The sequence below is a fragment of the Euphorbia lathyris genome, chromosome 5, assembly GCF_963576675.1.
Source record: "Euphorbia lathyris chromosome 5, ddEupLath1.1, whole genome shotgun sequence".
Taxonomy (NCBI): domain Eukaryota; kingdom Viridiplantae; phylum Streptophyta; class Magnoliopsida; order Malpighiales; family Euphorbiaceae; genus Euphorbia; species Euphorbia lathyris.
In genome coordinates, this window is record NC_088914.1 from 38,600,012 (window position 1) to 38,612,541 (window position 12,530).

Here is a 12,530-nt window from a genome sequence, read left to right on the forward strand (position 1 = left end):
ATCTCACATCCGGAATTTCATCTGGAATGGTAATGTGTTTGAAAAGAAGTTGGTAACAGTTTCTTGGAATATCTGTTTAAAGCCGGTTTCTAGAGGGGGCCTTGGCATTAAAGACTTTAGCAGATTCAATTTAGCGCTATGTGGTAAATTAGCTTGGGGGGTTCTGACCGGGGATTCAGTTTGGCTATCCTTGTTGCAATCCCGTTTTCTTGACCGTGCTGGCCTCCCGAGAGTGCACCTTTCCAACTCCTCAGTTTGGAAATCAATCAGACCTGCTTACCATTTGCTGCGGCTGAACTGTCACTAGTTTATGGGCAATGACTCTAACTTGAATTTCTGGTCTTCGAACTGGATTAGGCCTTCGGTGGCGGATCGTCTGGGATTGCCGATGTCGGAGGACATTTTCCAGGCAATCCATGACACCAAAATGGATGAAGAGGCTACGGACATGTGTGTCTGGATGCCAGCGATCAACGAGAAATTCTCTTCTAACCTCTTCTATCACTGGATGGGTTCTGAGGCTACCCCGGACAGAGTTTACAAGTTCTTATGGCGGAAGTACATTCCCCCGACTCACTCGTTTGTGTGTTGGAGAGCTTATTACGGTGCACTTCCGACTCACTGGAATCTCATGAAACGAGGCATTTGCATAGTTTCTCGGTGTTGCTTATGCTAGAAAGATTCGGAGTGCCTTGACCATCTGATGATTCACTGTAGCTTTGCTAAAGAGATTTGGTTGAGTATCTCTTCTTTATTCGGAAGGCGTTTACCGGACAACAACAACATTAGGAATCGGCTGTGCTGGGTAGCCTCACAACGGTTCAGCTCTCAAATTTACACTTTGTGGAATAGTGCAATCCTTCACGCAATTTGGTCTATCTGGCTCATTCGGAATGATTGCATTTTCAACGATAAACCCCCGGACATACATCGCGCGCTCCGGCTTATTTGGCTTCACACCAGGCGGACGGATCATTTCCAATCTGGTAACATCTGGAACTCGGAAACGGAACTGACTATCCTTGCTAACTTGGGCCTTACCCCTCGTCTCTCCAACTCGCCGAGAATCTTACGATCAGATGGTTGCCTCTGCCTACTGGTTGGGTAAAGGCGAACACTGACGCCTCGATCAGGAGCGGTTTAACAGGGTGTGGCAGAATTTTCCGCAATAATAATGGTATCTGCCTCGACGCTTTCTCTTTTCCGGCAGCAGACCGTCTTGTGCATGTCGCGGAGCTGAGATCTGCTCTCTTCGCCATAAATCAAGTGCATAGCAGAGGTTGGGACTCCATTTGGCTTGAATCGGACTCAACTTATGTGGTAGCCTGTTTCCGAGAAGGCAACCAGGTAGCGGATGCCCTGGCCAATTATGCACGTTCCTCTACTGGTATCACCTGGTGGGACTTGCTCCCTTCCTTTTGTAATAGCTTACTAGCTTTCAACTTCTCAGGTCAAGCGACATATCGTTTTACCTGATGGATCCCTACTGTATTAATTTTATTTTTTATTCATTTATTCATTTCGGATTCTGAAGGTGGTCCTTCAGGGGTGCCAACATAGTTGGGATGTTTGAACTTTTTAACCCAAAAAAAAAAAAACAATGTGTAGGTGAATTTAGAAAAAAAAAAAAAAAAAACTTATTCATACGTAGTGACCCAATTATCCGGTGAGACAAGGAGAGGATATGTATCAAACTAGAACCAGAACCAGTCGAGGCACTAAATCCTCCACCACAGGAAGAAAAGGGGGGTCAAGACCATGACCATGAACATGAGCATGAGCATGAGCATGTTTATCCCGCAAAAGATGGCCACATCCTTTTCTCTTTTCCTCTCTAATCCCACCTCATTTACCCTGCTAAGGCCTCCCCTTCTTCTTCAATCTCCTCTTAAACGTTTCGTTTCGATATCTCAGCTTCAGCCCGATACCCGCGCTAGGAATTTTGGTGCTGTTTCTAAGAAGAAAAATGGCACCTCTTTATCCACTTCTGTTGCTATTGAGTCAGCAACTGTACCCCAAAGCGACAGCCCTGAGTCAACCCAGAATGAGGAGGCAGAGAAAATTGTTCTTCCTACTAATGAATCATCTGAGGAACTCCTCCGAATTCGCCACACTGTAATTACAAATTTTCTGGCATTTTATTGTTTCCATTAATTGTTGGTTTGCTGTTGTCAAATAGTTGTTTTTCTGTGTGTTTCCAGTGTGCTCATGTTATGGCTATGGCTGTTCAAAAGCTCTATCCGGATGCAAAAGTAACAATTGGACCATGGATCGATAATGGCTTTTACTACGATTTTGACATGAAGCCTTTGACTGATAAAGACCTCAAGCGGATTAAGAAGGAGATGGTGAGTTTCCTCTGTCTTTCGACTTAGTTCGTCACTGGTATGGTTTAATTGTTATACTTTTTATCAAGTGGGGGCTTTTGCTTTCCATGGGCCTTCATTATAAAAAGTTGTGAAGATTATGAGATTTGGAAAAAAAAAAAAAAATCATTTGCTTACGATTTCAGGTACAGAATTTATTTGATTCACCTGTAGGATCGGATTATTGGTCGAAATTTGCCACTTGTAAGAGAAGAAGTTTCAAGAGATGAAGCTAGGAGGAGAATAATGGCTGTTAATGAACCCTACAAGATGGAGATTTTGGATAGCATTAAAGAGGATCCCATCACCATTTACCATATTGGTAAGTCTTGTAATGTCTACTAGTTTCTCACTATAATTTCTTTTACTAGTTGTTCAAGCTTATCATTAATTCTATGTTTGCAGCTAAACTGAAGTTTTAGAAATTCCTCTAGAAAAGAAGTCAATGCAGTTTATTGTTGCTTCTTTTACCTTGTTTCGAATTGTTTAGTTTGAGCGGAGTTAATTAGTTACCTGCATTTTTAATGTTCTCATTTTCAATTCGAGTTTTGTATTGCCAGGGGATGAGTGGTGGGATCTTTGTGCGGGACCTCATGTTGAAACAACTGGCATCATCAGTAAGAAGGCTATTGAACTTGAATCTGTTGCTGGTGCTTACTGGAGAGGAGATGAGAAAAGAGCAATGCTTCAGAGGATATATGGAACAGCTTGGGAGAATCAAGAACAACTGAAAGCCTATCTTCACTTCAAAGAGGAGGCCAAACGGCGAGACCATAGGCGCCTTGGCCAAGATCTTGATCTCTTTTCTATACAAGTAATTCTCTGTGAATTATTGTCTGTAACTTCTGAACTGTAATTTCTTGCAAATAGACTGGATGAAGGTTTTTTTGCCTGCAGGATGAGGCTGGTGGAGGTTTAGTCTTCTGGCATCCAAAAGGTGCCATTGTTAGGCACATTATAGAAGATTCATGGAAGAAAATACATATAAAACATGGTTATGATTTATTGTATACTCCTCATGTTGCAAAAGCGGACCTCTGGAAGATCAGTGGTCATCTGGACTTTTACAGAGAGAATATGTATGACCAGATGAAGATCGAGGACGAAAATTATCAACTTCGACCTATGAATTGCCCTTACCATATTCTAGTGTACAAAAGAAAGCTCAACTCATACCGAGATTTTCCAATCAGGGTTGCAGAGCTAGGAACAGTATATAGATATGAGATGTCCGGAAGCCTACACGGCCTCTTTCGTGTAAGAGGATTTACCCAGGTATAATAAAATTCGAGTTATTAACTTCAAATTGTCACTTCCTATATAGAGATTCTAAAACATATTATGTTTAGTATAACCTATTTATGGTTTCATTATATTGTATATTTCAGCATGTAGCTTTCGCATGATTATCCATAACTGGCTTGATTTTGAAAAGCAGAAACATCTCATAATCTTATTTATTTGCTTGTGTTGGTATGACTTCTGCTATTAGTTTTTTGCAGGCAAAAGGATACTTTTGGCCCCTGCACTTGCCAAATTTTGACTCTCTGCCTCTTTATGGGCAGTATTATCATGCTGAACATGGAATTTAATTTCAAGGGAGAAAAGTTCTAGTCTATGGGGCTAAATCAAAGTTCAAGATGCAGGTGTGACGTTCAAACGTGACCATTAAAGGTTACATTTTTAACCAAAATCTAAAACCGAGGGCCCAATATCACAAAATTAAAGTTCAAGGGCTGGAAGTCAAAATTTGGCCAAGTAAAGGGGCCAAAAATATTATTTGCTGTTCTTTGTAGTGCTGCTTCTTATTTGTTTCTAAGTAGCCAAATTCAACCATTTTAAATTTTCATTAACAAACTTGATAATGATAGATTGGCAGTTGATGTTCTTTTTATGAGGGAAAACAAACATGTGCTATGGTCTTTTTATCCTATGCTTTCTCGTCCTCTTGAATTGAATTTCTCGCATATATTTCTGAGTAATGGAAATGACATTCATTTGCATATATCGGCAGGATGATGCACACATATTTTGTTTGGAAACTCAAATTAAAGATGAAATTAGGGGTGTGCTGGATCTAACAGAAGAGATTTTATTGCAATTTGGTTTCAACAAGTATGAAGTGAATCTCTCAACTAGGCCAGAGAAATCCGTTGGAGATGATGATATATGGGAAAAAGCAACATGTGCACTTAGAGATGCATTGGATGATAAGGGGTGGAACTATCAAATTGACGAAGGGGGTGGTGCCTTCTATGGTCCAAAGATTGACATTAAGATTGAGGATGCTCTTGGAAGGAAGTGGCAATGCTCAACTGTTCAGGTTAGCTCATTGCAGGCAAAATTTTACTGCAGTTTTACAGCTTTGTTCACTGGTTTTTTCGGGAAAAATTGTTTATTCAATGGATAAGAGTAAAGATTTCTTCTTAATCTTGACACCCTTGGACAAATAGGACCAAATTATTGTTTTGTTGAAATTTCATCCCATACATGCTACATTTGGCTAAATTTAACCTGAAAACTAGAATACTTGGACAAATAGCCTCCTAAGTCACAGCTCATGTGTATCATAATAAGATATCAACTTCAAATCCTTCTTCAGAACCAAGTTACTAACTTCCTCCAATTTGTACTTTTATCTTTTAGTCAATAGAGATCCAACAACCTCCAATGCTGCTTTTATTCAATAGAGCTCTTGTATTGTCAAAATAAATGTTTGTTTAAATTATGTATGCAGGTAGATTTTAATTTACCGCAGCGGTTTGACATTACTTATGTGGATTCCGATTCAGAGAAGAAACGACCTATAATGATCCATAGAGCAGTGCTTGGATCCCTAGAGCGGTTTTTTGGGGTCCTGATAGAGCATTACGCTGGGGATTTTCCTTTGTGGCTCTCTCCAATCCAAGTTCGACTTTTACCTGTTACAGACAGCCAGGTAACAACTTACTTTTAAGAGGTTATTAAAGTAAACAAGGAAGATTATTAATTAAAATGTTGTTGCAGCATGAGTACTGCAAAGAGGTGATGAGGAAACTTAAAGAAAATGGTATTCGAACAGAATTTTGCCATGGTGAACGCTTGCCAAAGCTGATTCGAAATTCGGAGAAGCAGAAAATTCCTCTAATGGCAGTTGTGGGACCCAAAGAGGTTGAGACACAGAGCCTTACAATCCGATCTAGATTCAGTGGTGAGCTTGGCACCATCAATATTGATGATTTTATCACCAAAATCACCTCTGCTATCCAAACCCGAATTTTATTATGAATTTGTTACTTTTCCATACTTGTGCGAAACAAATAGAATTGCTATACATTGTGGAGTAGGAAATGGATAGAGGTAATCTTGGAGTTTTCAAGTTTTAACACTCAAAACGCCTACAGATTGATTGGTGTATGGTATATTTCTTAAGAGGCGATTGAGTGTTAAAACTTGCAATTCTATCTATGTGGGTACTGCTGTTTCATGCATCTCAAAAGGATAACAAGCAGTGAAATTGGTTTATTAGATTTAGGCCTAATACATCACCAGCTCCCTGAACTTTGCAAGTGTCTCACCAGCTCCCTAAACTTGCTTATTTCGTATCACTAGCTCCCTAAACTTGCTTATTTCGTATCACTAGCTCCCTAAACTTGTCTCACCAACTCTCAAAACTTGTTTATTCTGTAACAACTAAATACAAAAACCATAATGCTATATCCTTATTCATTCAATCTCTCAAACCTGCAACACTAACTCTTATAATAGGTTGAAATGTAGGAGAAGCGAACAAATTACCTCTCGAATAGATGAAGATGTATTTTTAGAATTTAGGTTTAATAAGTTTTTGTATTTAGTTGTTACCGAATAAGCAAGTTTAGGGAGTTGGTGAGATACTTGCAAAGTTCAAGGAGCTAATCTACTTTTATGGACAAGTTTAGGGAGATGGTGATACGAAATAAGCAAGTTTAGGGAGCTGGTGAGACACTTGCAAAGTTCAGGAAGTCAATCTACTATTTTAGACAAGTTCAGGGAGCTTATAATGTATTAGGCCTTAGATTTATTTGTGTTTATGAAGTTATTCATCCTATCAAACCTAATCCCACCTGACCCATATATATTTTTTAGTTCTATCCATGGATCCCATACAAGGGATGGATTGATTGGGTTAGGTTAGAATTTTGTTGGGTTGTTTCTTAATTCAAATATTTGCATGTATTGTTTTTTAATTTCTTTTATTTTCAATTTAAAAGTAATTTTGTTATAAAATATTATTATAGTTTACATATTAAATTAAGAGAAGCAAAAAAGTAATAATTTAAAGCATATGCTAGTGGGTATTTTATTTATCTTAAACATGTGTGAAAATATGAAAAAACGGAACAAATGAGGAAAAAATTGAAAAAAAACAAGAAAAACGGGAAAATTGAAAAATTAAGAATAATGAAAAACATGAAAAAAATGAGAAAAAAAAGTAAAGCATTGAAAGTAAAATTCAAAAAATTAATTGGGAGGGTAACTCAAGGAGAGTACATCTGCCCGTCTCTATAATTTAATCCCCAAGGATGCAAATACAATAGAGTATGTTGAAAAGATGGGTAAATTACAAAACTATATTAGGAGAAGTCCATTTACATTTGTAGATTAATGTAGATATATACTATTAAATTAGAAATTTTCATGTATTTTTTTAGAAAATACCTTTACAAACTTTTCATCTTTTTCAACCCACAACCTCATCTTCTTTTTAAACATATCTTCGTAAATTTCTACAATCTAAGAACAATGAACAATGAAGAAAACAGAAACTAAGCACAATGAAAAACAAATATTATTTCAACCTAAGAACAACGAGAAAAAACATAAACATAAACTAAGCACAATGAAGAACAAATAGAAGTAAATTTTGAATGTTTAGAGTAAATTTCTACAACCTAATCTTCTTCAACCTATCTTCTGTTTAATTCTAAATGTTTAAAGTAAATTTAATGGTTAACATTTTATGAAATGGGGTTCGCATTTCATAAAATGCGAACCCATGTAATAAAATACGAACAAGAAAGATTGAAATTGAGGATTCAGATCATCAACCAATTTTTTTTTTATTAAGAATGAGAACCCATAAGAAGTTGTAATGTTCACATTCAAAATTTACACTTGTTTGTTCTTCATTGTTCTTAGATTGCAACATGGTTATTTAAAGTGTTGTTTGCTCTTCTTTAGTTTAAATTGCTTACTAGATTGGGAAGAAGAAGGTTGAAGAAGAAGATGCGGTTGAAGAATATGGGTTGAATAAGATGAGGTTGAAGAAAATGAAAGGTTTATAAGGGTGTTTTTGGGAAAAAATATATTGGAAGAATCTAGTTTGGTAGTATATATGTAAATTAGTCTACAAATATAAATGGACTTCTCCTAAGGTCTAATTTTATAAATTACCATCAAAAGATGGTATATGTACAATGATTGGAAGCTATGTATTTGTGTTATTAATTATTAATAAGAAATTAAAAAAATATTTTTGTGATATACATTAATTTTGGTTAGTTTAAACAATATTTTTACTAGCATCGAATTGATAATCGAAATATTAAAATATCAAAAAATATTAATTCAAATCCAATTGATGATTTTAACATAAGTTAGATATCTATTTAGCGATTTTAAAGGGTGTCAATAGGCAAAAGTGGTAAACTTTAAGGGTGTAAATATAAATAATGCCTTTTCTTGATGGCCCCCTTGGACAAACAACAGACCAGCTTCTACCAGCATCTGAAGTGAACTTCACTCACCAATCAACTGATGTCACGTTAGTGTGTTTTTCTCTACCTCCCTTCAATTTCAACAGAATCAACTTTGATAAAAATTTAAAGAACACCTTCCAAATATGGATGGATCTAAAAATGAAGGGTGTTTTTTTTTTAGCATTTGTTTAGGTGTTTTAAGAGATGAAAAAAATATTATCTGGTCACTAAAGGGAACCACCAAAGATGCTCTTATTACTAGAAGACACAAAAGAATGCTGATATATATTTAATTTTATAAATCTAAGATTTTTAAGTTGTTAACCCTTTAGATTGACTCTTATAGCAAGGAATGTGGTGATTAGAAAAAGATAGATTATTGGGGAAATAAAAAAAGTTATAAAAAGAAATATATTTAATCACAAACTACAAAGCTAATAAAGTCTATTGAAAAAGAAATAAAGTATATTAACATGGAAAAAAATATTTCACGTCCAAAGACTCATTTTCCAAAAAATCCTATTAGATTAAAGTATTCATTAAAAGCAAAAACATGACACAAATCAACATCCAGCAGGATTCAATGCTCCTATAATAGTTGGCTTGACATTAGTACAATTGGATTTTGCAGGACCTCGGGTGCCAGTATATTTGAGATTAATGTTAGCAAGTTCTATGTTTTTGCAACCTCCAGGCAGACAATTTAGTGTAACAGCCGCAGGAGTTGGAGTTGTGCCAGTAATGCCTTTAAAGGATATTTTCTCCAGCTTCACTTGGGATGAAACCTGCAATTAATAAAAAACAAATAAATTAGGAAACAAATGATATGGTGATATTTCTTTCATGTTTAAGTTTAGTGTGGGAATAAATACATACCTTTGTATTGCATTTAGTGTATGGACAATATGCTTGCTCTATAATAATAGGATTGGTAACATTATTCATAGTGATATCTATGAATTTGATATCAGATGCAGTACAAGGATACTTGTCCGGCCACGATTTAATCTGGACACCGTTATCAGTATTTGTAAGGGTGCAGTCATGAACAGTGATTCTGGTGACAGGTTCTTCATTTTTATAGAGCCCTAAACTTCCAATACTAATTCCATGTCCCGGACCACATTTGACATTACTAAGTCCATAATGGTAACTCCTTTTGATTTGGCTACATGAATTCCATCTGTATTAGGGCTCTCAGCTGGAGCAGTTATTGTAAACTTTTGGAATATGACATCAGTACAGCCAAGGACATTAACATGAAAATTCTTGCTGTTGAGTGAAGTGATGCCTTGCACAAGTGTACCGTTACAAAAATCAAGCCTCAAGTTCTGTTGTAAATAGCTAGACAAATTTAGTTATATGCCTTTTCTTATGGAAATATTTGAGTTGAGAAGCTTACAATTGAATGTGACTTGCAGGTAGTAACTTTTTTAAAACACTCAGGTTGTTTCTTCCACATTTGTTGTCCTTGACCATCTAGTGTTCCACCACCAGTAATTGTAAGTTGGCGAACATGGTAAAAGGTAAGCCATCATGGGCTATCAATTTTAAGGGGTGCTTGTAAGGTTCCTTGAAGGGTAAATTTCATCCTTCCTTTACAAGGACCTTCGAATTTCATTGGACCTACAATAAATGTCCCTCTTGGAACTATGATTCCATTCGCACCTGATTGTCCACAAGCCTGTTTTCAAGCATTCATCATAGCCTACAACACAAAATACTATTAATCACATGCTTAGATATTCTTTATTTTACTCATAATTATTGGAAATCTAAATTAGATAGGCTTATACTTGAGTACTATCTCCATTTGTTTTCGCCCCAAATTGTGTGATATCGAGAGATCCAGTCCCAGCTGGCTGTGCTTCCACTTTAACATTAGAAAACATCACCAATACTATAAAAAATATTGCCAGTATTGAAATGAAATCCATTTTTGGTTTCTTGGTGTATTTGTTGTTCCTTTCAATGCTACTTTTATAAGTTATCGGCAGACAAATTATGCCAAATTGTTGTTAGATTTCACAATGTTTTTTCTATCTTACAACTGACTTTTCTATTTTTTTTGTTAAGTTCATTTTGTAACAACCATGTACTCATTAAGTGGATCACTACCACATTTTTAGTTCACACTTCTTTTATTAGTTCCTCTTTTTATTATACTAAAACCACGACTCTTCAGAACCATTACTATTATATTAAAAAAGAAAAATAAAAAAGAAAAAAAGAGATTATGATAAAGGTATAATGCTAAAGTTAGAGCTGCAATCAAAATTATACAAATATTAAAACAACTATTTTCAAAACTGAAACCAAACTGAAAGATTATTTAACCTAAGGATTAGTAAATGCCTTTGAAAAGAAAAAAATTAATTGATGATATATATATATATATATATATATATATATATATATATATATATATATATATATAAACATGTGTAATTTTTTTTAATAATTCATATATATAAATATGTATATTTATATTTATTTTCAAGTTTACAACATTGAAAAACTTCATATTTATTTGATTAAGTGTTTCTTTTATATTGAACTAGTTTTTGGCCCGTGCGATGCACGGCTTAATATATAAATATTAATAAAAATACAATCTAATAATTACAATTAATGACATAAATGTGTTATATAAATTAAATATTATTATTTGATTTTCACATTTACTTTAAATAATATTTTTATAGATAAACATAATAATAAAATAAAAACTAATATATTATATATTATATTATATTTTTTATCAGTAAAAAATGAGGAAGTGACACCTCAGTTCCATCGTTACTGTTTTATATTATATATAGATATATAGAAAATTAGAGAGATTTTCGGGATTAATTTAAATTTTGTAGTACTCTTAAATATATGGGATAAAATAATCTTTTTATAGATAAATATACATAATAAAATTAAAATTAATATATTAAATTTTTTATCACTAAAAAAGGAGGAAGTGACACCTCAGTTCCATCGTTACTGTTTTATATTATATATAAGTGTAGAGAATTAGAGAGATTTTAGGGATTAATTTAAATTCTGTAGAACTCTTAGATATAGTACGGATAAAATAATCTTTTTATAGATAAATATATATAATAAAATTAAAATTAATATATTAAATTTTTTATCACTAAAAAAGGAGGAAGTGACACCTCAGTTCCATCGTTACGGTTTTATATTATATATAGATTTGATTTTTTTTCCTATTTGATAATTAAATAATTATAAATTAAGCTTAAAGAGTTCCATAATACTTATAACGCAAGATATAGATCAATATTTTTTCAATAAAAAAGTACTAATGGTTAACCTTTGTTTTTTTTACGAAAATTGGGACAATACAGTAACTTGGGCCTGACATTTGACCAGGTCGGCACCCCCGGTCCAAGCACCATAAAATCTGTAAAATTAATAAATGAAAAGAGTATAAAGGTTCACAAGAGGAGGGAGGGAGAAAAAGAGTAACAAAAACTAAACTATGAAAAATGAAGGTGACTAATATTGCATAAATCATCCTGGACCAACGAGTGACAGAAGCTAGGAGCTGTCTGCCACATGGTTCCCTTCCCTGTATATGTGCGTAATCTGAATGTCCATCTGTGAGCATAGGCCTAAGAAATTTATCAACTCCTGGTGAACAGTCCAAGGAGCATGCATAGATCTCTTTTTCAGAAGCTCAACCACGTACGTTGAGTCAGATTCAATCCAAAGTCGTCGCCAGTTTTTCTCCCAAGCCAATTTGATCGCAAAAATTGCAGCTTTTAATTCGGCGATCTATGCAAAAGTGCAAGGAATAGGGAAGGCGAAGCAGCCTTTAGGAAATCCCTATGGGTTGCGGAATACTCCTCCCGCTCCAGCATCCCCCGATGCTCCAAGAGCTGATCCGTCTACATTCACTTTCAACCAGCCGTTAGGGGGGCGATAACCAACGAACTTGGATAATGTTTGGGGCAAGAGGCGGTCTTTGTGAAACTAGCAACCTCGACATAATGTTAGCATCTCTAGTTGCTGTGCAGTAGCCTCGTGGACTATGCTGCGATTCCTGAACAAGTCGACAGAGTAGGTCTTTGGCCCTTTGGATTGAAGGGAACGCTGAATTAAAGATAACGTCATTTCTGACATGCCAGATCAGCCGCACACAAGATACCGCTGCTACACGCCAAAGGGAAGTCGCCTAAGTTTCAAAAAAAGCATTAAATTACAAACTCATCGATAATGAACACCCAAAAATTAGACTCAGCCCCCGCCAAAGACAACCTGCAAAAGAACAGTTAATGAAAATATGAGCAATGCTTTTAGTGGCTGTGCAACAAAGAACACATCGGGAGGCGAGTGGAATTCCGTAATGCTGCAGCAGGTCTTGGGTTGGTAAGCGACCATACAAGGTTCTCCACATAGTCATTGATCTCGATGGCGGGATGTGAGG

The 12,530-nt window shown here is 35.3% G+C and overlaps 1 protein-coding gene across 1 annotated transcript; it reads left to right on the forward strand.

The window, feature by feature from the left end:
* The first annotated feature begins 1,694 nt into the window (after positions 1 to 1,694).
* On the forward strand, positions 1,695 to 6,149 carry LOC136229207 (threonine--tRNA ligase, chloroplastic/mitochondrial 2). Its single transcript, XM_066017838.1, has 8 exons — positions 1,695 to 2,115; positions 2,202 to 2,348; positions 2,541 to 2,688; positions 2,927 to 3,180; positions 3,264 to 3,641; positions 4,381 to 4,689; positions 5,104 to 5,304; positions 5,373 to 6,149. Exons 1-8 carry the CDS (start codon positions 1,759 to 1,761, stop codon positions 5,631 to 5,633), a joined length of 2,055 nt encoding a protein of 684 aa, XP_065873910.1. The 5' UTR covers positions 1,695 to 1,758; the 3' UTR covers positions 5,634 to 6,149.
* The last annotated feature ends 6,381 nt before the right edge of the window (positions 6,150 to 12,530 follow it).

What these genes read in the sequence shown, in the direction of transcription:
- LOC136229207 (XM_066017838.1), top strand. Translation starts at nt 1,759, where the DNA reads ATGACCATGAACATGAGCATGAGCATGAGCATGTTTATCCCGCAAAAG. An exon ending in AGCGGATTAAGAAGGAGATG is followed by an intron (nt 2,349 to 2,540) that starts GTGAGTTTCCTC and finishes ATTCACCTGTAG; the next exon opens with GATCGGATTATTGGTCGAAA. An exon ending in TTGATCTCTTTTCTATACAA is followed by an intron (nt 3,181 to 3,263) that starts GTAATTCTCTGT and finishes TTTTGCCTGCAG; the next exon opens with GATGAGGCTGGTGGAGGTTT.